The sequence below is a fragment of the Pelodiscus sinensis genome, chromosome 23 (assembly GCF_049634645.1).
Source record: "Pelodiscus sinensis isolate JC-2024 chromosome 23, ASM4963464v1, whole genome shotgun sequence".
Lineage (NCBI taxonomy): Eukaryota > Metazoa > Chordata > Testudines > Trionychidae > Pelodiscus > Pelodiscus sinensis.
In genome coordinates this window covers 897050-920677 of record NC_134733.1, presented here as the reverse complement: position 1 = coordinate 920677, position 23628 = coordinate 897050, and the positions used below count along the sequence as shown (strand labels likewise).

General features: G+C 53.6%; 1 protein-coding gene across 5 annotated transcripts in view; it reads left to right on the top strand.

Annotated features, from left to right (window-relative positions):
* ZBTB17 (zinc finger and BTB domain containing 17) overlaps positions 1-23606 on the top strand; it is a 39878-nt gene extending 16272 nt beyond the window's left edge. For 4 of the 5 annotated variants that reach the window (XM_075906907.1, XM_075906905.1, XM_075906906.1 and 1 more), the window contains 14 exons: positions 366-572; positions 8580-8768; positions 9962-10126; positions 10350-10478; positions 12080-12330; positions 12417-12559; positions 13173-13473; positions 16684-16771; positions 18638-18754; positions 20353-20473; positions 21223-21353; positions 21574-21789; positions 22250-22339; positions 23104-23606. In XM_075906907.1, coding sequence (XP_075763022.1) covers positions 366-572; positions 8580-8768; positions 9962-10126; positions 10350-10478; positions 12080-12330; positions 12417-12559; positions 13173-13473; positions 16684-16771; positions 18638-18754; positions 20353-20473; positions 21223-21353; positions 21574-21789; positions 22250-22339; positions 23104-23369 — 2414 coding nt within the window. In that variant the 3' untranslated portion in view covers positions 23370-23606. Of the gene's footprint in view, positions 1-365; positions 573-8579; positions 8769-9961; positions 10127-10349; positions 10479-12079; positions 12331-12416; positions 12560-13172; positions 13474-16683; positions 16772-18637; positions 18755-20352; positions 20474-21222; positions 21447-21573; positions 21790-22249; positions 22340-23103 lie in introns of those variants that run through there. The other variant, XM_075906909.1, reaches the window with a different exon arrangement.
* The last annotated feature ends 22 nt before the right edge of the window (positions 23607-23628 follow it).

Here is a 23628-nt window from a genome sequence, read left to right as displayed (position 1 = left end):
GTAGTGTTGTACGGTGGGGCAGGGGCCTTCTAGCTGTGTTTGTGCCCCAGTGGAGCCTTGGCCTCTAAGGGCTACTGCAGTAGTAATGACCAATGGTGGGGTGTGAGGCTGCTCTTTTATGGGCCAATGACTAACTGGACAGGGGAGATGGAATTAGCCCATCGGCCCTAATGTAGGCTCATCAGGCAAGGCTGAGGCCTGTGGGTAGAAGTGGGTCTGTGCCGAGCTTCGGTTTTAAACACTGGCCATCGGCACTGCACATCATAAAAACGCATATTAATAAATCAGCACCCAGATCAGCATCAGCATCTGAAGGGACTCGGCATAGGCTCTGATCAGCCGGGGATTGTGCTTTCTCTCCGCAGCCATGGATTTCCCACAGCACAGCAAGCAGGTCCTGGAGCAGCTGAACCAGCAGAGGCAGCTGGGCTTGCTGTGTGACTGCACCTTCGTGGTGGACGGCATCGACTTCAAGGCTCACAAGGCGGTGCTGGCAGCCTGCAGCGAGTACTTCAGGATGCTCTTTGTGGATCAGAAGGATGTGGTGCATCTTGACATCAGCAATGCAGCAGGTACGCAGCTGTGGCTCCTGGGAGAAGCCAAGGCTGAGCTAAGGAGCGACCCCTGAGGTGGTGCGCCAGATCCTCAGCAGGTGTGAATCAGTGCAGTCAAGTGGAGCCACACCCATTCACACCGGGAGTGGCTCTGGCCTAAAGTGTACGGAGTCGCTTAGGAAACTTGGGCTGAGTGGGGACAGTGATGCTCACTGGAATTGCCACACTGGATCATGCCCGTGGTCCATAGCCCAGTGTCCTGTCTCTGACAGTGCCCCCTGCAGTAACACACATGGGATAATCTGACCTCATAAAGATCTCCTCCTAATCCCTCCTGGCCGGAGATTGGTTTCAACACTGAAGTGTGGGGTTCCCAGAGCTCGGTGTGTATTAACTCTTAGAACTCTGTGTAGTGTGGTTATCCCTGAAAACATCTGCTTGCTCTTTGAATCTCACTAAGTTCTTGGCCTCAGTGACCTCTGGCCAGGAGTGCGGCAGCCTCAGCACACTCTGTGCAGCAGCGTCTTTTTCCTTTGATCTCTTTTGAACACGCTGCCTGTTGGTTTCATTGGACGTCCCCTTGTTCTTGCTCTTCTTTTGTGTGATTTCATCAGGACTCCTTTTAGTCATCTCCTTGTGTCTCCACTTCAGAGAGCCTATGAGTAGCTATATTGGTAGAGCCATCAACATCAAGAGACGCTCTTTACCAATGCAGGGAACTCCACCTCCCCAAACAAGGCTAGCTAGGTTGGCAAAAACCTTTTTCCATCAACACTGCTACATCTGGGGGGGAGGGAGAGCTCAGTGGTTTGAGCATTGGCCTGCTAAACCCAGGGTTATGAGTTCAATCCTTGAGGGGACCATTTAGGGATCTGAGGCAAATCTGTCAGGGATGGTACTTGGTCCTGCCGTGAGGGCAGGGGACTGGACTCAACAACCTCTCAAGATCCCTTCCAGTTCTATAAGATGGTATATCTATACTGGGGAGGGCCTGTTGGCGTAGCTGTGACAGTCAAGGTTTGGGTTTTCTCACACCCTGACTGACCCAACTGTGCTATACATGTTTTCAGAGTAGGCCAAGCTTACGGTAGCATTCACAGTCTTTCTACATTTGAGAGTTTTCTCATGCTCCTAATCACTCAGGTCCCTTCTGGGAACCTGTTCTAACACCACAATATTATTTTCCAGACGAGATGACCAGTTCTGCACACAATAGTGTAGGGGTAGGGGCATCATCAGTTCATATCATTGCATTACAGTATTTTGTGTATTATTCTCCATCCCATTCCTTCTGCATCCTATCATTTTGTTTGCTCTTTGATTGCAGCTCCTCACTGAGTAGAGGTCTCCATTGAATTGTCGACTGTGATGCCCTGGTGTCTTTCCTGAGTTGATCAATTAGTTTAGAACCCTGTCAGGTTCATGAACCTGCCAGGTTTAAATGTTTCCCTCCGGTGTGCATGCTTAGCATTTATCAGCACTGAATTTCATCTGTCCTCCTATTGCCCATTCACCTAGCTTGATTAAGCTCTGAAATGTCTCTGTCTTCTCTGGTCTTGACTAATCTAACTCTGCCTTTTGCAGCATTTGCCTTCTCACGACTCATTCTTTCCATTCTATTTCCAAATCATTAATAAATATATTAAACAACTCAGGACCTGGTAGGCCCCTTGAGGCATCCCACTGTTAATCTTTTATGATGAAAATTGGCCATTTATTCCTATTCTTACTTATTTTTTGTCTCTTAGCCAGTTATTAATCCATGATGTTACCTTCCCTCTCCTTCCATGCTTTTTTAGTAGTTTCTCGTGTGGAACTTTGTGAAAGTTCTTTTGAAAGTTGAAATAAAGGATGTTCATAGTGTGATGAATTGGATCACAGAAATTCCCCTGGAGTTGTCCCCCAGGTGCTGAGCAAGCAACTGAACCTGCCTTCCTGCCATCTGGGTCTCCTCACCACCCTGTCCTGCTGGGCCAGAAGCTCTGGTCTCCCCCAGACAAAGCACAGAGTTGGGGTAACAGCCCCCCCCCAGCAGAACAACACAGAGCTCAGCTATAAAGACCCAGGAACACAAACTCCAAAGAGGTCCAAAACCCAAAGAAATCCGTCTGACCCTGTGTAAAAGTTTTACACAGAGAAAACTCATAAGACCAGCCCCCTTTATCAATGAAAGAGAGAGATGCACAGAATGTGCTTCCCTCACCCACACGTAACAATTATTTACATTGGGCTTGGTAATAAACAAAAGTGTTTTTTATTAAGTATAAAAAGTAGGATTCAAGTGAATGCAAGTGAAAACAGACGGATCAAGGTAAGTTGCTAAGTTAAAATAAACAAAAGACGCCAGCTAATTCTAATACACTAAGACCAGGGGCTGCGTTCCCTGCTCGCTATGCTCACCAACCCCTCTCTCTGGGGGTAGGTGTCTAGCCGGGGAGAGTGGACAGAAGTGGGCTGGGGGCAGGGTGTCTCACTGGAGTGAGGGGGCAGGAGCAGGCTATGGGTAGGTGTCTGGCCAAGGGGAGAGTGCAAGAGCAGGGGAGGGTGCAGGAGCAGACTGGGGGTATAGGGTCTTGGCAGAAGCACTTGCAATGCTTTGAAGTCTCTCACAGTGTCAGCTGAACCCAGTTCGGAAATCCCAAGGTCCCTGCCGTGACAGGTAGGCAGCCGCCTTAAGCCCCAGGGCGTCCCACTTCCGATAGCGGTGCGCTAGAAAGACTCTTCTCAGGGGTGCTGGTTTAGTCAGGATTTGAGTGCTCTCCGTAGTGTGGATCTGTTGCTAATGGTCCTTGCACCTGGAAGGAAGGAGCTGAGAGGAGAAGCTAAGCATGGCTCCATCCTCAGCCATTTGTGACGGCAATAAGCTGTCCTGTAGCCGGGGGTGAACGGGGCGGCTAGTCAGTCAGGAGAGTGGGGGAGGGGGGCGGAGTTAGGCTCGGATGGTAGAGGGAACCTGGTGCGGCCTGGGGTGGGAGTCGAGCTTGGATGGTGGAGGGGACCCAGCCCCAGCTCCTCCTCCTCACTGGCATAGCCCCCCCAGGGCATGAAGTGGAAGCCAGAGCTAGAGTAGCCCGTACCTGAGGGGGTGGTGCCAAGGCTGGCCACAGCAAGCAGCTGAGGATGGAGGTAGAGGTGAGCGGTGGCAGCATGAGGATGCAGATGATGTGATAACTTCACTCTGTCGTCCCGCAGGAAAAATGTGTTTATATAGAGAGAGAGAGCGAGAGAGAGAGAGAGCGAGAGCGAGCAGTGTTTCCCAATTTTATTTGGCCACAGAACCCTTTTAAACTTGGAAGAATTTCGAGACACCCCTACAGCTGGGGGGAAAATTTGTCAAGCAAAAAAAACCCAAACAAACCAGAGGAGCTGGTGCACGAAGCGGGGGGCAGTGATGGAGTTCTCACAGAGCATCATTTGGGAAACACTGATATATGGAAAGAAATTTGTTACTGCAAATTCTTAACCTCTAAACAGTTGATCTTATCTCAAGTAAAATGTTTCAGGTCAGAGTTGAGGTTTACTCTGGCCTGGGTCTACAGCTTTTTTTTCCAAAGTATTTTTTAGTTCTTTAAGAACATAAGAATGGCCATACTGGGTCAAACCAAAGGTCCACCTAGCCCAGTGTCCTGTCTGCCGACAGTGGCCAGTGCTAGGTGCCCCAGAGAGGGTGGACCGAAGACAATGATCAAGCGATTTGTCTCCTGCCATCCCTCTCCAGCCTTTGACAAACAGAGGCCAGGGGCACCATTCCTTACCCCTGGGCTAATAGCCTTTTATGGACCTAACCTTCATGAATTTATCTAGCTCTTTTAAACTCTGTTATAGTCCTAGCCTTCACAGCCTCCTCTGGCAAGGAGTTCCACAGGTTGACTGTGCCCTGTGTGAAGAAGAACTTTCTTTTATTAAAACAAAATACAGGACTATGTAGCACTTTAAAGACTAACAAGATGGTTTATTAGATGATGAGCTTTTGTGGGCCAGACCCACTTCCTCAGATCAAATAGTGGAAGAAAATAGTCACAACCATATATACCAAAGGATACAATTTAAAAAAAAGTGAACGCATATGAAGAGGACAAATCACATTACAGAACAGAAGGGGGATGCAGGGGGGGGGAAAGGAAGGTAAATGCCTGTGAGTTAATGATATTAGAGGTGGGGAAGGGTAGATGTCTGTGAGTTAATAGTGTTAGAGGTGATAATTGGGGAAGCTATCTTTGTAATGGGTAAGATAGCTGGAGTCTTTGTTCAGCCCCTTGCGGAGAGTGTCGAATTTTAGCATGAATGCCAGTTCAGAGGATTCCCTGTCAAGTGCAGATTTGAAAGTCTTCTGAAGTAGGATGCAGGTTAGCAGGTCATTCAGACAGTGTCCTTTCTGGTTGAAATGGCGAGCAACTGTTTTTTCTTTGTGATCCTGTCTAATGTCTGTTTTGTGGGCATTGATTCTTTGGCGAAGTGTCTGAGACGTTTGTCCAATGTACATAGCAGACGGACACTTTCGGCACATGATAGCTTAGATTATATTTCTGGAGGCGCAGGAATATGTGTTCTTGATCTTATAACTCACTTGGTTAGGCCCAATAATGGTGTCAGCAGAGTGAATATGTGGACAAAGCTGGCAACAGGGTTTGTTGCAAGGGAAAGTACCAGGGTTGGTATTAGTGTGGTATGTCCTGTAGTTGTTGGTAAGAATCATCTTGAGGTTAGGTGGTTGTCTATAGGAGACTATGGGTCTGTCTCCCAGAGCTTCTTGGAGTTTAGTATCCTGTTCCAGTATAGGCTGTAGTTTATTGATAATGTGTTGGACAGGTTTAAGTTGGGAGCTGTAGGTGATGACAAGTGGTGTTCTATTGTTGGTTTTCTTGGGTCTGTCTTGTAGTAGATGGTTTCTAGGTATTCGTTTGGCTCTTTCAATTTGCTTTTTTATTTCTCCGGGTGGGTAGTTGAGGTTTATAAATGCTTGGAAGAGATCCTGAAGTTTCTGGTCTCTGTCAGTGGGATTAGAGCAGATGCGGTTGTATCGAAGGGCTTGGCTATAGACGATGGATCGTGTGGTGTATGCTGGATGGGAGCTGGAAGCATGTAGGTAACTGTATGAGTCAGTGGGTTTTCTGTAGAGGGTGGTGTCTAATTTTCCATTGTTGATTTGTACTGTGGTGTTCAGGAAATGGATCTCTCGTGTGGAATGGTCCAGGCTGAGGTTAATGGTGGGGTGTAGGTTGTTAAAATCTCTGTGGAATGTCTCCAGTGTCTCTTGGTCATGCGTCCAGATCATAAAGATGTCATCGATGTAGCGTAAGTAGAGAAGTGGTAAAAGGGGACGGGAGTTGAGGAAACGTTGTTCTAGGTCAGCCATAAAGATATTAGCATACTGTGGGGCCATGCGTGTACCCATGGCTGTGCCGCTGATCTGGAGGTATAAGTTGTTCTCAAACTGGAAATAATTGTGGGTAAGAACAAAGTTACATAGGTCTGCTATCAGGTTGGCAGTGGTGTCCTCTGAGAGAGTGTTTCTAATTGCTTGTAATCATTTCAAGACAAACATCCACACCAACTGACACCTTGCAAGACTTTTGTTCCACCAGACAAGAAATCTACTATACACACTTCTATTCCCTACAACAAAGAAAAGACAATACATTTTAAAAAGTGCTCCACACCACAGGCTACAACAGCAACAACCTCAACCCACCGGATAATATTGTTAACCTCTCGAGCTACAAACTTTTTTAAATTGTATCCTTTGGTATATATGGCTGTAACTATTTTCTTCCATTATTTGATCTGAGGAAGTGGGTCTGGCCCACGAAAGCTCATCACCTACTAAACCATCTTGTTAGTCTTTAAAGTGCTACATAGTCCTGTATTTTGTTTTAGCTACACCAGACTAGCACGGCTACATTTCTATCACTTTTCTTTTATTAGTTTGAAACCTGCTACCCATTAATTTCATTTGGTGTCCTCCAGTTCTTATATTATGGGAACAAGTAAATAACTTTTCTTTATTCACCCTCCCTGCACCACTCATGATTTTATATACCTTTGTCATATCCCCCCTCAGTCTCCTCTTTTCTAAACTGAAAAGTCCCAGGGTATGTCTACACTTGCAGCCTATTTTGGAATAGGGCTGCAAATGTAGGCATTTGGAATTGCAAATCAATCCCGGGATTTAAATATCCCGCGCTTGATTTGCATCTTCCTGGCGGGCACCTTTTTTTTTTTATTTATTTATTTTTTTTTAATTTACAAGCCCGGAATAACTGGCCGCGTCTATACGCAGCAGTGAAATGGGCGTTGGAAATAAAACCCTATTTCGAACTACCTGCTATTCCTCCTGCAATGAGGTTTAACAGGTAGTTCGAAATAGGGCTTTATTTCGAACGCCCGTTTCACTGCCGCGTGTAGATGCGGGCAGTTATTCCGAGCTTGTAAATTTCAAAAAATAGTGCCTGGCCAGAAAGATGCAAATCAAGCGCAGGATATTTAAATCCCGGGCTTGATTTGCAATTCCAAATGCCTACATTTGCAGCCCTATTCCGAAATAGGCTGCAAGAGTAGACATACCCCCAGTCTCTTTAGCCTCTCCTCATATGGGACCTGGTCCAAACCTCTAATCATTTTAATTGCTCTTTTCTGAACCTTTTCTGAGGTTTGTTGCCAGGTTTCTTCATGTGTATCCTCTTAGGGTAGGTGAGGCAACTTCAAAGGCCAGCTGGAGATAAAAGCCTATTAGCTTTCCATTCCTTAAATAGACTTTCATCTTGGGCAGGAACCCTTTGTTTAGACTTCCCTTCCCCTTGGAAAAGTACTAGATTCAAGATGGATTCCAATATCAGGTGGCATGGTCACATGTCTTTCTAGGACCATCTGTAGTTTGGGCTTACAGGATAAACAAGACTATTCACAGGTTGTTGTTTTGAGTACTGAACCATTATGTCCCTAAAGTATCTCTAAATAGCCAGATTCACACTTCATATGTCTAGCTTCACATACAAGAATGATACATGCACAAAAATAAGATATAAGATAATCAGATTAAGTGATTACAAGTAATGAGGCATCAAAGTCAGAATTGGTTACAAAGAATCAAAAAGTAAAACACAATATCTAACTTAACAAGTTAAGTGAATGTAGTGCAAAAGGTTTCTCTCACCACATGCTCACAGCAATCTGGCTGAATGCCTTCAACCAAGACCACTCCCCCGGTCAATGATGTTTCCTTTTTCTTTCAAACATTGATGCTGTGAGTAGAGATAAATGGTGAGACGTGATTTGAGGTCTCTGTTCCTCATTTTTATATCTTTTCCTCCTCTTTGAGACTCATCTCTAGCTGGGGATTCAAGTGACAGCCAGTCTGTTTGCTTGAGAATCCCTAGCTGTTCTATTACTAAGATGTAAACTTCTTGTTCATGTCCTTTTTCGTGCCAAAGAATGCCAGCTTACCCAGGTAATGGACCATTTGATTTAGTGGACACTCAGTGGAAATGTCAATTTGCCTTTTGTTTCTGGTAAATTGTTTTGGGCTGCTTCCCTTGACTGTGAACACGTTGTGTATGGAAAGTTCTGAAATTCTACTATAAACAGTTGCCACACATATTTACTAGGACAATAACATTCAGCAGATTATGAGTTTTCAAATGATACCTCACAAGGTACACTTTGTATAAAATATATAAATTGTAAAAAGGATCAATATAAGAGGACAGACAATCACACTCTCTGAGTTCCATATTTTATGTATTTTACCCTGAAAAATTATACTTTCTCCCATCCCCTTGTGCTAATCTAACACTAAAAGTGGCATCACTGGTTAAAGTAAAATTTGTTACTCTTACCTAGAAAGTAAGACTCTGGTTTGGTTTGGGGTAGGCTTTTCAGTTATTTTTATTTTCATACATAGGTTAGGGCCTCTGAAACCTCCAGCCACCTAAATCCCTTGAAAAATTCTGGCCTTTAGCTTTCTATGAGAGACTACTCCTCTCTAGAGCTTTGATTTGTGTTTATTTTGTTCCTGTTTTCGATCAGGCCTTGGTCAGGTACTGGAGTTCATGTACACTGCCAAGCTCAGCCTGAGCCCAGAGAATGTGGAAGATGTGTTAGCAGTTGCTGGTTTCCTCCAGATGCAGGAAATTGTCAGCGCTTGCAATGCTTTGAAGTCACTCACGGTGTCAGCTGAACCCAGTTCGGAAATCCACAAGGTCCCTGCCGTGACAGGTAGGCAGTCTTCTTAAGCCCCAGGGCGTCCCACTTCCGATAGCGGTGTGCTAGAAAGACTCTTCTCAGGGGTGCTGGTTTAATCAGGATTTGAGTGCTCTCCGTAGTGTGGATCCGTTGCTAATGGTTCTTACACCTGGAAGGAAGGAGCTGAGAGGAGAAGCTAAGCATGGCTCCATCCTCAGCCATTTGTGACGGCAATAAGCTGTCCTGTAGCCGGGAGTGACCAGGGCGGCTAGTCCGTCAGGGGAGAGCCATTCCCTTCCAGAAGCAACGTAAAGCCTGGGCAGGTGAGGTCACTCCCACATTGCACCTGTGACGGCAGAACATGGACGCCCAGGCTTTGGGAAAGCACTGCCAGTTTACCAGAGGCCCAGCACAGCCCACTCCTGGTCAGGGGCTGCTCCGCCCGCTGTGGCTCCAAATCAGTCTTGGCACCAAGGATGTAAAAGATTAGTCAACTATCCAATAAGCATTTGCTTATCGGACAGTATTTTGACTAGTTGATATCCACACCCCCTTTGCTAAGATAGAGGCAGCAAAGGGGGAAAAGGTTACTTTAAAGTGGCAGTGCTGCACAGTGGATCCGCAGACCAGCTGTGCGGTGGCTGCCCCTTTGAAATGCCACCTGTGCACCTTTCAAAGAGGCAGCAGTGGAGCCCGGGGTCAGCTGGGGACTCTCCAGCTGATCCCAGGTTCCAGGCAAGTGCCACATGGACTCCCCAGCTGACCCCGGGCTCCACTGCCCCTTTAAAACGGGCGGAGGCAGCAGTTTCAAAGGGGAAGCCACTGCACAGCTGATGCTGGGCTCCCCGCAGCAGCAGAACCCGGGATCAGCTGGGGACTTGGGGTGCTGAGGTCAGATTGCTCGGACACATGCTGTACATTTCAGTGTCGCCACTTGTGAGTTCTGCCTTAGAGCTGTTCCCTTGACCTCAGCTTCCTCAAGTAGAGGTGGGGCTTTGCGCCTGCCTGGCCCCAGCGAGCACGCCACGCATCCCTGGCTGCTACTGAGCGTTTGTTCCCTTAGTGCGTGTTGAGAGCATCCTGAGACAATTAGCACCTGGTGCTAGCGGCTGCCTTCCTGGCTGCCCTGGCCATTGGCTGGGCTCTTGGAGAGCTGGTTGCTTTGGCCCTCTGTTGCTCACAAGAAGTGAAGGGAGTATGTCTGCTTGTCGGCATTTCCCCTACAGGGGATGCGAAAGCACCTGGAGCAGCAGAAATGCTCGGTGAGCTCACCAGAGCTGAGCAGGTCCCATCTGAGAGACGCGAGGTGACGATGCCAGAGGCTGCAGCAGAGCCCAAGGAGACCGCGCCTGAGGAGGAGGAAGGCAGCAAGGAGACCACCCCCAGAGCAGGTCAGCATCAGGAGGGTTGTGCAGTGTAATGAACCCTCCTTGCTACCTGCCTTCACTTGGGTGGCCACTGGCTCTTGGGGCAGCTTCCCCATCCCTCTGACTCTCTGCTGCTCCTTTCCACGGCCCTCCTCCTCCCCTCCCCACACAGACCTGCTGCCTGGCTCCTTGCAGTCCGTTGCCGCTGTCACCGTGAGTGCTTCAAACCTGCTTTTCTTTGCTCTAGGTGCGGGCGACACTGTACAAGACAACGGTCCCTCTGAGGTGCCCGGTAGCCAGCAGCAGCCAGAGGACACGGGGCCCAGCAGAGCCAGCCCAGCTGCAAAGTGTGGCTCCTCCCAGAGCTCAGAGCAAGGTGCAGACCGGCAGCTGGGACAGGCGGGGGTTTGCCATTTTGAAATGAAACCAGCTTCCTCCCTTGCCTCCTGCTCCCTACGGTTGACTTGCTTGAGCGCTGACAGTGGGCTGCTCTCCACGGGGAAAAGGCCCAAGTGGAAGGAGGTGCGGCCGGGCAGGGAGGGGGCCACCTGTGTGTAGCAGCCCATGGAGAATTGCAGCCTAGGCTGTCTCATTTGTCAAGTACGTCAGGACTGAGCTCCGAGCAGCAAGCAGCTGAAACTTAAGCTGGGAATTTTAAGGACCATATTTGTCATGGGGCAGGAGCATCCATTTGCAAATCTAGGGACTGAGACATCCTGCTCCTTCGGTGCAGCTTGCACGGGATTTCCCTGAAGTTTGTATGGACAAACTTAGATCCCTTTTGTGCTGGAACAGGAAACCCTTCAGTATAGCACAGGTGAGCCAGGCAGGCGGGTGCTGCTCCTCCCCCCCACCAGCCTGTCAGGGGAGCCTCGGGTATCACCTGCCGTTACTGGCCCCGCTGGAGATCCCTGGCCCTGGAGATCTCCAACCGCCGCAGGCCCAAGTTGGGGAGCACAGACTCTTATGCCAAACATGTCCTGCAGCACATGTAGCAATTTCAGTAAGAAGTGGCTGTTAGGGGCCCGTTTATTTGGCTGTAGACTCTGGGAGTAGGTGCTGAATAAAGGGCAGGGCTGGCAACAGGAGCCTTCTATGTGCAGAACGACAGGGCACAGCTCCCCTGTGCTGTCCTGCCAGCCTGGCCCTGCTCCGACCTGGTGCCAAAGCTTGGTTTCCATTCAGTCACTGGAAACTTTGCTGGGGCTGCCAGCCAGCCAGCCAGTCGGGAGTGGGTTAAATGCTGTGTAAGCAATGAGAACTGAACTGAGATCTTCAAACCCCTTCTCAGGGTAAAATCTTTCAGTCACTCCAGACTCTCTTTGAATCAGTGACCCTGACATGAAAGGCCACATCCCATGACTGGGTCCTTAAGCCTGGGACCCATATTTCAGAACTATATGTAGCAGGGTTGGTTGAACATTTTCCATCAAAACTTTTTAGCAAAAAACAGGTTAGTTAGCGAAACAAAAGTTTGCACAAAAGTGTCTGCTTTCCATGGAAAACATTGATTTTTTTTTCATCCACATGAACAGCTGAAAACCAAAATGTTTCAATTCTGAAATAAAACCAAGGATCCTTTTGGGAACTGTAGTTAGGTGTCTCATGCTCCCAGGCTCCTCTCTGAGTTGGACTCCCTTGGCCAGACTCCATTTCCCTGGCTGCTGCAGTGCACTCTTCTCCCTTCCAACAGCTCAGGGGCTGGGGTGCTCCTGCACAGGGGGGCCAGGTCCTACAGGAGGCTGGAAACATGAGGCTTCCTTTGAGATCCAAAACATTTTGGTTTTCAATTGAAAAAAATCCAGATTTCGATTTTTTGCTTCTGCCAAAAACAAAATTTCCCCTTTTCCACACTAGGGTCTTTGTCCTCCAAGTATGCAGCTCATTTTAGTAACCACATGCAATGCCACAGTAGGACTTTTGTCTCCGACCTTTTATTTCTGCTTTTTAGCATTTCTGTGTCTCCTAAACCTGCAGAAATGGAGGTGGAGCTGGAAGGGAAGGAGGAAGAGGAGGAAACAACAGCAGAGGAGGAGGAGGAGGAGGAAGCCAAAGATCTAAAAGAAGAGCATTCCCGGTTGGAAAATGGAGACAACCCTGAGGACAATGAATCAGGAGGCACAGACTCTGGGCAGGAGAACTCTGGGGAAGCAAGGCTGCTGCGATCAGGCACCTACAGCGACAGGACAGAGTCAAAAGCCTATGGCTCGGTGACTCACAAGTGTGAGGTAAGCCGAGAGCAGCTTCGTCCCAGGCCTCGGCTCCCTGGAACCCAGGGGGCTTGCTTTCTATCCTGTGTGTCTTTTGTCTGTAGGACTGCGGAAAGGAATTCACACACACTGGTAACTTCAAGCGGCACATCCGGATCCACACTGGAGAAAAGCCTTTTTCCTGTAGGGAGTGCAACAAAGCCTTTTCTGACCCAGCAGCCTGCAAAGCCCACGAGAAGACGCACAGGTATGGCTGGCTGCCAGCCAAAACCAACATGCCAGCGCGCCTGCTCTTCACTGCGGCAGCGGACAGAGCCAGTTTGCCCTGCAGCCATGTAGACGTGCCTGAGCTAGCTTGCTGGAAATGGAAGTGAGGACGCTGTGGTGTGGGCTGCATGAGCCCCCTTATGCCCCACATACAGTGCTGACACAGCCTCGCTTTGATTTTTATCGAGCTGGGTAAATTATCCCTTGCGTGGGGACGCCTGGGCAGGGCCAGCAGCTGCGGGTGGGGAGTTGTGGGAACTCGGTAGGTAGAGTGAGGGGTGAGCTCTAGGCTGCTGAGCTGCGTGAGTCTCTCTCTCTGCTGTTATCCCTGGTCTGCTCCCCCAGGGGCATCTTGTGCTTCTTAAGCAGAGAAGCCTCTTTGACCCAGGGAATCACCCATCTCTGCAGCTGGGCTACGTAGCGTTCCCCTGTTGCTGCACACTGGGGTCCGGCGCTCAGTCTCTTGGTACTTCGGGATGTGCCCAGCTTGTCTGAGGTGGATCTCAGAGCTGCCAAAAGGCAAAGGATCAGAAGTGTCTGTCCCACCTGGCTGCTGTGCGGAGTCCCTCATCCCTTCTGAACCCTTCTTCCAGCCCCCTGAAGCCCTATGGCTGTGAAGAGTGCGGCAAGAGCTACCGGCTCATCAGCCTGCTGAACCTGCACAAGAAGCGGCACACGGGAGAGGCCAAGTACCGGTGTGACGACTGCGGCAAACTCTTCACGACCTCGGGCAACCTCAAGCGACACCAACTGGTGCACAGCGGCGAGAAGCCCTACCAGTGTGACTACTGCGGGCGCTCCTTCTCGGACCCCACCTCCAAGATGCGCCACCTGGAGACCCACGACACGGACAAGGAGCACAAGTGTCCTCACTGCGACAAGAAATTCAACCAGGTGAGTGGGTGGGCGCTGGGACGCCCAGGCTGCTGGACGCTGAGGGTTCCTCTGACAGCTTGTCGCTGCTCCCGGTAACCACCGCAGACCTGCTCGTCCTTTGGCCTGCCGGAGACGCTGCTTGTTGGCTGCACTCACCAGCCACGAACCCAGCGCCGCTGGAGGGAGTCAGAGCTCCAGGCCGTATCGCCCCGTTTCGTACTGGGTCTGATCCATGACTCTTCCATAGGCTTTGGATCAGGCCTCTAGTGAACTGAGAAGTGGCTGGAGGCAGAATTTCTGGGGCTGCCTGAACGGCAGGTGGCTCTAGGGCTGCACACAGGTCACAGTTTGGGTCCTTTTCCTTGTCAAATTGTGAGTTACGCCCGAGACATGTTGCATCAGGTGTCTCCTAGTTCCCAAGAGCCCGTTCTCCCCAGTGAAAAGCCAAGGGGCATGGACAACGCACCTTGTCTCCTGCATGTCCTCTGAGCAGAACTAGGGAGCAGCCAGCTGCTATTACCCCAAGATTAGGCCCCCCCCATCTGAACTCTTCTGTTCTGGCCATCCTGCCGCCACCGTGTCTGAGTTCCGACATACTAGCTCTGTTAGAGTTTGATCGTCCCCCTTTTACAGATGGAGAAACTGAGGCACAGAGCGGGGACGTGATTGATTCCCCTGCCACAAAGAGAACTCAGTTTCCTGACTCCAGCTCCTGTGCCGTAGCCCAGGCCCCCAGTGCTTTGGAGCTCTAGAGCCAGGTGTCTGGGAGGAAAGGTCCACGGCTGGAGCCCTTGCTGGAGGTGTCCCTGCGTTAGTCGTGGCTGGAAGAAGGAACGTTCCATTGCAGCTTTGGGCAGAGGCTTTGTCTTGGCAGCATCTGGGGGGCCTGGGCTACGGCACACCCCCACCCCCTTCCCCAGGACCTGACTCCAAACCACCTTACCCTGCCACTGTGGGCCACGGAGGATTAGTGCCAGATCCTGCTGCCCTGGAGGTCAGTGCTTTGGGGGCCCTGTGCAGAGCAGATAACAGGCTGGGCCTAAGCGAGCAGCTGGGCGGACCCCGGAGCTGGCCAGGGGCTGTGGGAGCCGATCTCATGCTGGTGTTTGTTTTGTGGCAGGGCCAGAGGGCGTGGCTGAGATCAGGGGCCCCTTGGGCTGGCTAAATACAGTTGGTTCCTGCCCTGCAGGGTTTCATAAACGGGGCAGCACATGGGAATAGCAGCAAGCAAGAAATCCCAACGAGGCCGCTGCCGCCTCTTCCTCGGGGTGTTTCTTGCCCAGACCATTCTACCCAAGCTCCCTGTGCTGCCCCGTGCTGGGTGTAATGCAGGAGGGAGGTTTTGCTCGGCAAAGCCCCCTCTAGCTTAGCCAAAGCCCTGCCTTCCCCCTCCTGCCACAAGGGTTGAGGCAGGATGAACCCTTGGCTCTGGGAAGGGAGGTTCCAGTTCTGTGACTGGCAGGCCACATTCGAAATGGAGACAACTTGGCCTCCATTAACGTGTGTTTGTCTGTGGTGTGGCAGGGCCACTGTGCCCCTTGGGTAGGGAGGGAGCTGAGACCCAGGGAGACTGACAGAAGTGCAGTCCCAGCCTGCCAGTAAGACAGTGGTCTCCATCTGTTTTACACCCAAGATGGCTTTTTAAAGTTCAGGGCAACCTAGGACCTGCCCTGCCCCTTCCCCAAATCCCTGCCCACTCCCTTCCCCCCCTTCTCCACTTGCTCTCCCCCACCCTCACTTATTTTCAGTGGGCTGGTGCAGGCTTTGCATGGGGTGCCAGGAGCTCTACCCGTGGGAGCTACAGCGTAGGCAGCTTGCAGAGACACAAGGGGACCACGGAAAGGAGCCAGCAGTCTGTCTGAGCCCTGCTGTGCTGGCCCAGAGATCCCAATCGACTGGCTGAGGCTCCAGGACTGACCGCTCAGTCGCGACCGATGGGTGGGTGACTCCTGCCGCAGGAGAACGGGCCGGGGGAGGGTTGAGTTTCTTGGGTTTCGCTGACCTGCCCCTAGAGGTCGCGGTAACAGTTTGCACGGACAAAGCTAGACCCTGCCTGGGTATTTTAGTAATTGGACCTTTTCTATGGTGCCAACTTCGGCTAGTGCCGTGTCTTGCTGGCTTCTGAAAAGGGATGTGAAGGTGTAACCATTCACAGCCTCATCCGTTAACGCTCCCGTTCACATCAAGCACCTGGTGTATGCACGGGGAGCCAGAGAAAAGCTGGCTCCCTGCGAGCCACCCACTGCCCCACACGTCGGGGGCAGGTGGGAGCTGGTGCACGCAGGGAGCTGGCTTAAAAGCCAATTCCCCTTGTGCACTGGCTCCCAGGGAGCCTCCTGCCGCCCCGTGTGTAATTGCTGAAATGTTTAGCACCGCGCTGTCCAACCAGTTCTGTAGCTAGAGCCAACTAGCCACACTCCACCAGCCAAAGAGCAACATTAATTATGCCAACTAGCCACACTCAGCTGGCCAAGTAGCCACATGTGGCTAGCGTGCTGGACCCCACTAGGGGGTTATCTGGTTGGTTATGTACACCCATTTTAACATCCCTAGTTCAGGTCTGAGCTCAACCAGAACCTCAAAGGTTCCTCTCAGATCCAGTCTCCTGCCAAGTCATGGAGCAGTCCCCGGTGCTAGGGAGCAGTGCTGATCTGTGCTGGTGACCGCTCTTCCGATGCCTTGCCCATTACTGAGCCGGCTCTGTGTCCTGAGGGCGGGATTTACTGTGGAATGGAGGAGGTGAACATTCAGCTCCTGGCTAGGCACTCTGTGTGTCCTGGGGTGCTCAGTCAGGCCTTGGTAGCAGGAGGAGCGTTTCCAGACAATGCCTCCTCTGCCTTTCTCCATCCCGCTTCCGAAGCTGTCAGTGCCTGGCCGAGAGGCTGCAGCCCTGGAAGCTGACTCCTGAAGTCGTGCAGCCTACGCCTGTCCAGCGCCTGAACCTACAGCCACATTTGTGGACAGCACAAAGCCCAGCTTACCACTTGTACACAGCACAAGCCTAGGACACAGCTGTGTGTGCTGCTGCTGCAGGAGGGCGATGGCCAAGAAGACGACCTTGCATGGCTGGGTCTCGTAGTGCAGGGGCCCCTGACGTGGTTTGCACTTTGGTTAATGGCCCATGTGGCTGTGCTGCTCTCAGCCATTGGCACCGAAGTGCTGCCCACAGTAAACCCTCTGCTCCCCAAGGGGCAGCCAAGCTCTATGGGCTCTTTGGTCTCCCTGCAGGTGGGGAACTTGAAGGCGCACTTGAAGATTCACATCGCGGACGGGCCACTGAAGTGCCGGGAATGTGGCAAGCAGTTCACCACGTCAGGTACCACGCCGGCTACGTGTGCCTGTGCTTGGCTCCGCAGGGCATTTGCATGCAGCACCACCGAGAGCAAAGGCCACAGCTCTGCAGGGTTAGGCTGGGTTGGGAAGGAGCATGGAGGTTTACAGCTACTCCTCAGTGAGTTGCCAGAAACTCTGTATCCTCAGATGAAGATCTCCTATGGGCCCCCTCTAGCGCCAAGCCACTCAGGGTAGCAGAAGGGACGCTGGCCCTGCTGGAACTGCAGACCTAGCTCCCTGAGACGGTGCTGGGTGGCAAGCTGGTTCCTATTCGCTGGCGTTCACCTCAGGCCCCAGAAGAGAATGAGCTGAGTCTCCATGCGTCAGGCAGTGCTGAAATAGAGGTGGTTCTTGCGTGCCCTCCGGAGCCTGGGCCTTCGGGGGCGCAGCCACAGGCTTTAGTCCATAGCCAGAAAGGCTAGAAATGTCCAGGTTTTCAAAATGGAAGCTGAAATGTTTGTGCTGAGTCCAGGAGCAGGAGCTTTCCGAAGAAACCAAAATGGACGAGGCCTGTGCCACTTTCAGGAGCGCTGGCAGTTAGCCCCGTGGGGGCGTTAAATCTAAACTCCTCCGCACACTGGCGTCTCTAAAGCCGCCGCTGGGGCAGGCCGTGCGAGTCACTTCTTGGTCCAAGCCATTGCTGTCGCGTGGCTCGCTGGCTGCCAGCGCAGAGCCTGTCCTGTGGCGTACCTAACTCTGCCCGTGCTGCTATGTGCACTAGCTTATGTGCAGCCGGCAGAAATTAGGGCTGCAATAGTGCAGTTGACTAAGCGATGCGCAGAACTTATAGCTTCATGCTCTGGACTACATGCATTTCATGCCAGTACGGTTTTTAGCAGGCTGGCTAAGTCCTGGCTCACGCCAGGTCCAGGACCTGCCCTGCTGCAGCTCTGTATTTAAAGTGTATTAGGAGCCAGGTGGGCAGGCAGGCAGCCCAGCTCAGTTCCAGCTTGCGTCAGGTCTGGGAGTTCAGTCCCCTCTCCCACCCTGGACAGGAACCCTCCGCCATGCAGCAGCTCGAGGCGTCAGGCAGCCAGTCCGGGAGGGGAGCTGGTTTTTAACTGGCTCTCCTAGCAGACCAGCTCCCACCTGGCACCCCACACTTCTGCCTCTGATACAGAGGCAGCAATGCGGGGGGGGGGGGGCAGGGGGCTCCTCAGGAGTGGGGCTGGAGTGCACTGGCTACCAGCCCTGCCCCTGGGGACTATAGAATAGTCAAGTAACCGATAAGAATTCATGAGGTTAATCGACTATTCAATTAACTGATATTTAACATCCCTACTAGAAATGCCAGGGACTCCCACCGTTAGCTCCCAGGCACTGAACAAACCTGTCCCTTTGGTCTCAGCGTCAGTGGGAAGCTAGGGTGGTGTGGGGCCATGGAAGGGGCAGCCCTCTGGTGGGAGCTGGCTGTTGACAGGGCCGTGGGGATGGAGCAAGATGATTTCTGATGGCTCAGCACAAGCTGAGCGAGCCAGCCCGGAGGGAGGGGAGACAGACGGGGACGGATCTCACACACACACGCACACACACACACAACATGCGGAGCGATCCAGCTGGGAGGGAGGTGGGGAGACAGATGGGGGAGGGTGCGCATGCACACGCACACACCCTGAGTGAGCCGGGGGTGGGGGGAGGAGACAGACGGGGACGGATCTCTCTCACTCACACACACACACACACACACACACACACACACACACACACACCCCCCCCCACGCGGAGCGATCCAGCTGGGAGGGAGGTGGGGAGACAGACTGGGGAGGGCGCACGCACACAGACAGAGAGACACAGAGAGAGAGAAAGAGCCCTCTGGGCTACTGACTCCCTCTTGTCTGACTCCTCCAAGGGAACTTGAAGAGGCATCTGCGGATCCACAGTGGCGAGAAGCCCTACGTGTGTGTGCATTGCCAGAGGCAGTTCGCCGACCCTGGGGCCCTGCAGCGGCACATCCGCATTCACACAGGTAGGGATCCCCGGCCTGGGAGAGACCAGGCCCCAGAACCTCTTGCTCCGGCTGATGAGTCGGCAGGGCTGGGCCGCGTCCAGTCTGCCATCGGTCACTGCAAGGAGCCTTTGGTTTCACGCATCTGTGCAGTACTGTGGGACCAGCTCAGCATGCTCCTCCCATGGGCCTGTGCCACCTGCCCCCAGCCCCAGAGCACTGGTGTGTCCATGCCCTGGCCCAGCAGAGAGCCAGTCTGCTGCCCACCATGGCAGTGTCCAGGGATTTCTGCCACTCCTGTTCTGCTTGGGGGAGCGCAGCACTGACCCGCTCAGACAGGCTGCAACTCACCAGGCGCACACGTGCTCAGTGGGCAGCAGCAATGAGCTGGCGGGACAGACCAGGCCTGAGCGCAGGTCTCCTCTTTACACTCTTCCTGCCACACGCTGGGCCCCTGCCTCTAGCGCTTGTGACTCGAGTGCAAAGCAGACTGAAGAGCTACAGAGGGAGCTCGCTAAACTGGGTGACAGGACAACAAAATTGTAGGTGAAATTCTGTGTCCGTGAGTGCAAAGTAATGCACGTCGGAAACCAGAATCCCAACTAGCCAGACAAAGCTGCTACCACTCGGCGTCACTGTGGAGAGGTCTCTGAAAACACTGAGCTGTGGCACTCACAAAAGCAAATAGAAGGTTGGAAATCATTCGGAAAGTGGTAGAGAATTAGACAGAAAATATCCTAATGCCACTATATAAATCAATGATACGCCCACAGCTTGAGTGCCACATGCAGTTCCGGTCGTCCCATCTCAACAAAAGAGATATTGGAATCGGAAAAGGCAACAAAAATGATTAGGGGTCTGGAACAGCTTCCGTCTGAGGAGAGACTGAAAAGACTGGAAGTTGGACAGGAGACGACTAAGGGGCGGGATATAATCGAGGGCTATAAAATCGTGACGGGTGTGGAGAAAGCGAATAAAGAAATATAATTTACTCCTTCCCATAGCACAAGAATCAGGTGTCACCCAATGAAATCAATGGACATCTGGTTTAAAACAAACATCAGGAACTTCTCCTTCAACACAGAGTGAGCCCCTGGCACCTTTGCCAGAGGATGCTGTGAAGGCCAAGACTCTAACAGGCCTCATAAAAGAGCTAGATAAGTTCCTGGAGGACAGGGCCCTCAGTGGCTATTGTCCGGCATGGGCAGGGGTGCTCCTAGCCGCTGTTTGCCAGACTGGGCGATGGGCTGGATCCCCTGGGGATTCCCTGTTCCGTTGATTCCCCTGGGCTGCTGGCCACTGGGCCAGATAGATTCTTGGTCTGGTCATTTGTATGCGGTGCCACGTCCACGTGGGAGCGGGCTCCTCAGAGCAGCTTACGTGTCTCCTTGAGCCTCCAAGGCATCTGTGGGGATCGCCGAGGGCCACCCAAGCCAGAGCTGTTCACAGCAGGCCCCTGGGGCTCAGGAAGCCGTCTCTTTCCACCAGCTTTGGGAAGGCCTGAAGCAGCAGAGCTCCTGGGCCATGCGTAGGGATGGCTGCATGGGGTATCGCTCCCTGCTCTAGGTGTGGGGTCGGGGCTGGTGTCTGGCTGCTGAGCTCTCCCCTTCTCTCGGCAGGCGAGAAGCCCTGCCAGTGCCTGATCTGTGGCAAGGCCTTCACACAGGCCAGCTCCCTCATTGCCCACGTGCGCCAGCACACCGGAGAGAAGCCCTACGTGTGTGAGCGCTGCGGCAAGAGGTGAGGCCCCGCCCCCTTCCCAGGCAGCAAATGCAGGAATGGGGCTCAATTCCTGCAGCCCTTTGGGGAGCCCTGCCGCCACCGTACTGCCCGCCTGGGCTTCCTCCCCCTCCCCGGGCCCTGGCCCGCGCAGTCCTACACTCTGCAGAGGATGCTGGATCCGGCCTGGCAGAGGCAGCGGGACTATTACTCGGGCTTGGGAAACAGGTCCTGGGGAATCACCGGAGAAGCACTTGGGTCACTGTCTTGCCCCAGTGCCCAGGTGAGGAAGACGGGCGCTGGCAGCCTGTGCCAAAGGGGACGTGCACAGAGCTCTGGGGGTGGGCCCCTCTCAGCCTGCAGGTACCACCATGGCCCTGAGACGGGGGTGGGCTGCACGTGGCTGGGAGTGCTAGTTAAGGGTCCAGTCTGGCTGTTTCATCCAGCAGGCAGGCCGGGGCCCGTCTCTGCCTGTGCTGGCGCACGCGGCGCTGGGCGAAGAGCAGAGCAGGGAGGGGGTATTTCTGGGCCTGGGCATTGTCAGAACAACTCTCATCCCGCAGGCCGGGGCTGGGCTCGGGCCGTTCGCTAAGCAGAACAGATGAGCTTTCGCAGGGGCTCGTGGCAGCCTGAGGGGCTGGTCCACCCCATGCTCCCAGCCACGTCAGCTCTGTGACCAGATGGGGGGCTCAGAGCCAGGCCTGTGCTCCCTGTTCTGGGCCCTGGGACCGCTCCCAGCTCCCTCCACTCCCTTTGATGCCTTCCTCTAGGTTCGTCCAGTCCAGTCAGCTGGCCAACCACATCCGTCACCATGACAACATCCGACCGCACAAGTGCAATGTCTGCAGCAAGGCCTTTGTGAACGTGGGCGACCTCTCCAAGCACATCATCATCCACACGGGTGCGTCTGCCTGGCCGCCTGGGTTCTTCACCCCCGGGCACTGCTGGGCCTGGCACTGGACTGGTTAGCAGCTACACCCAAGGGTGGGCAGAGGTGGGCACGCTCACGGGGAGGGCAATCCCGGCAGCCCTGCCTTGGGGTCTTCACACAACCTGCTGAGTGTGTCTAGCCCTGCCCCTCCCCGGGGAGCTAACCCAGCCGGTGGCTTGGTTCTGTGCAGGAGAAAAGCCGTTCCTCTGCGACAAGTGCGGCCGGGGCTTTAACCGTGTGGACAACCTGCGCTCCCACGTGAAAACCGTGCACCAGGGCAAGGCCGGCATCAAGATCCTGGAGCCGGAGGAGGGCGACGAGGTCAACATAGTCACTGTTGCCTCGGACGATATGGTCACCTTGGCCACGGAGGCACTGGCGGCCACGGCAGTCACACAGTTGACAGGTGAGTCTTCCTGTGCTGCTAGCAGTGCGCACTGGGGCCAGGCCAGGAGGGGTTGCTGCCCACACCATGAAACATGGCTGGGCTCCCAGGCCCCTTTCCCTTTTTGGTCCTTGGCTCGAGGCTGTTGCCCGGTGGGGAGGAGCTGAGTCATTCCTGCCGGCACATGGCTCAGCTGCCTTGTAGGAAATTCACTCTCCCACCCCCACCCACATTAGCAGTAACTGCCCCAGAGTCAGACCCGCCTCGGGCTGCTGCGCCCTTCCCCTGGCACCACACGCAACAGCACGGCCCCCTGGGGGTACCCGCTTCCCTGGCCTGAGGCTCCTGCTCCGGGTCCCCCAGCCCCTCTCCCTACGCCTGGCAGGGCCCTGCGTGGGCTGTTAGCCAGAGGGGGGTTGGCTGACCCAGGGACAGCCCTCTCGAGCCCCAGGGTTCTCCTTCTCCCCTCTCCAAACGGCAGTGGTGCCCGTGGCAGCCGCCGTGACGGCAGACGAGACGGAAGCTCTGAAGGCGGAGATCACCAAGGCTGTGAAGCAAGTGCAGGAAGCAGGTGAGGAGCTGAAAGGGAGGGGCGACTGGACTCTGTACACACGTGGGGCAGCAGAGCTGGGACCTGACACTCAGCTTCCTTTCTCCCAGCCCAGCCCTTCCCGCGGGCTCCTCCCCCCTCCATGCAGCCCCTGGCTGTGCTCTCCAGCTGGTAGCCTGTAAGCTCTGGCTACTTGGGCGCCCATTTCCCTCCCAGTGAAGTTCCAGGCAGCAGGTCTCATTGAGGCAGGGCACCAAGGTGCCTGATCCCCCTGCAACCACCCTGCCATCCTCCAGGTGGCTGGACCTCAGCCCATCCCTTGGGGTCAGCCGGGGGGGGCAGCAGAAATCGCAAAGCCTGGGCAGATGGGCAGGGAAACCCCAGCACCCAGACAGCCTTGGGACTGGAGGAGCCCTAGGGCAGGGCCCACTGCAATCTGGGGGGGGGGGTTCTCCAGTCTTGGGGCTGTAGTGGGGGAGAGAGGAGGGGTCACAGTGTGTGGCGGGGAAATGGGCAGGGCCACCGGGAAAAGAGGTGGATAGGGTGGCACCAGTGGGATGGGCTCGTAAGCAGAGGGGATCACAGTTCCTGGATCAGCTCCCACCTCCACTTGGTCTGGCCCTATTGCACCTGGAGACTGTTCAGGGTGGTTCCCCCGAGATTTCCCAGGGCTGCATCTGGGAGAACTCAGCCATGCGTCCCTCCTGTCGCACTGGGGCAGGGGCAGGGGCCTGGCCGTGCGTCTGCATGGCCAGTAGGTGAGTCATCTTCCCGCTTCGTTACAGACCCCAACACCCAGATCCTCTACGCCTGTGACTCGTGTGGGGAGAAGTTCCTGGATGCCAACAGCCTGGCCCAACATGTGCGGATCCACACGGCACAGGCCCTGGTGATGTTCCAGGCCGACACAGACTTTTACCAGCAGTACGGAGCCGCCACCACGTGGCAGGCCGAGCAGGTGATCCAGTCAGGGGAGCTGCTCTTCCGAGCCCGTGACGGGGCAGAGGTGCAGACCCCCGTGGCCGAGGAGTGCCAGCACCCTGCTGAGTGAATCGGCAGCACCTGCCCAGCCAAGTGTCCCGAGTGGGACCCAGGAGTTGAGACTGAGCCTGCGATAGCATGTGGCTAGTAAAGGAAGCAGGAGCTCACATGAGGGCGCTGCTGAGCCAGCGGCTGGTCACCTCACCCACCAGCTCCCTGGCATGATGTAAAAATGTATTTCTGGAACGAGAGACTCCGCTGAGTGTGTAATAAATGCCACTATTTTCTAAATCCTATTTAAAACCGACCCCGCTCGCCTCTGGTGCCGT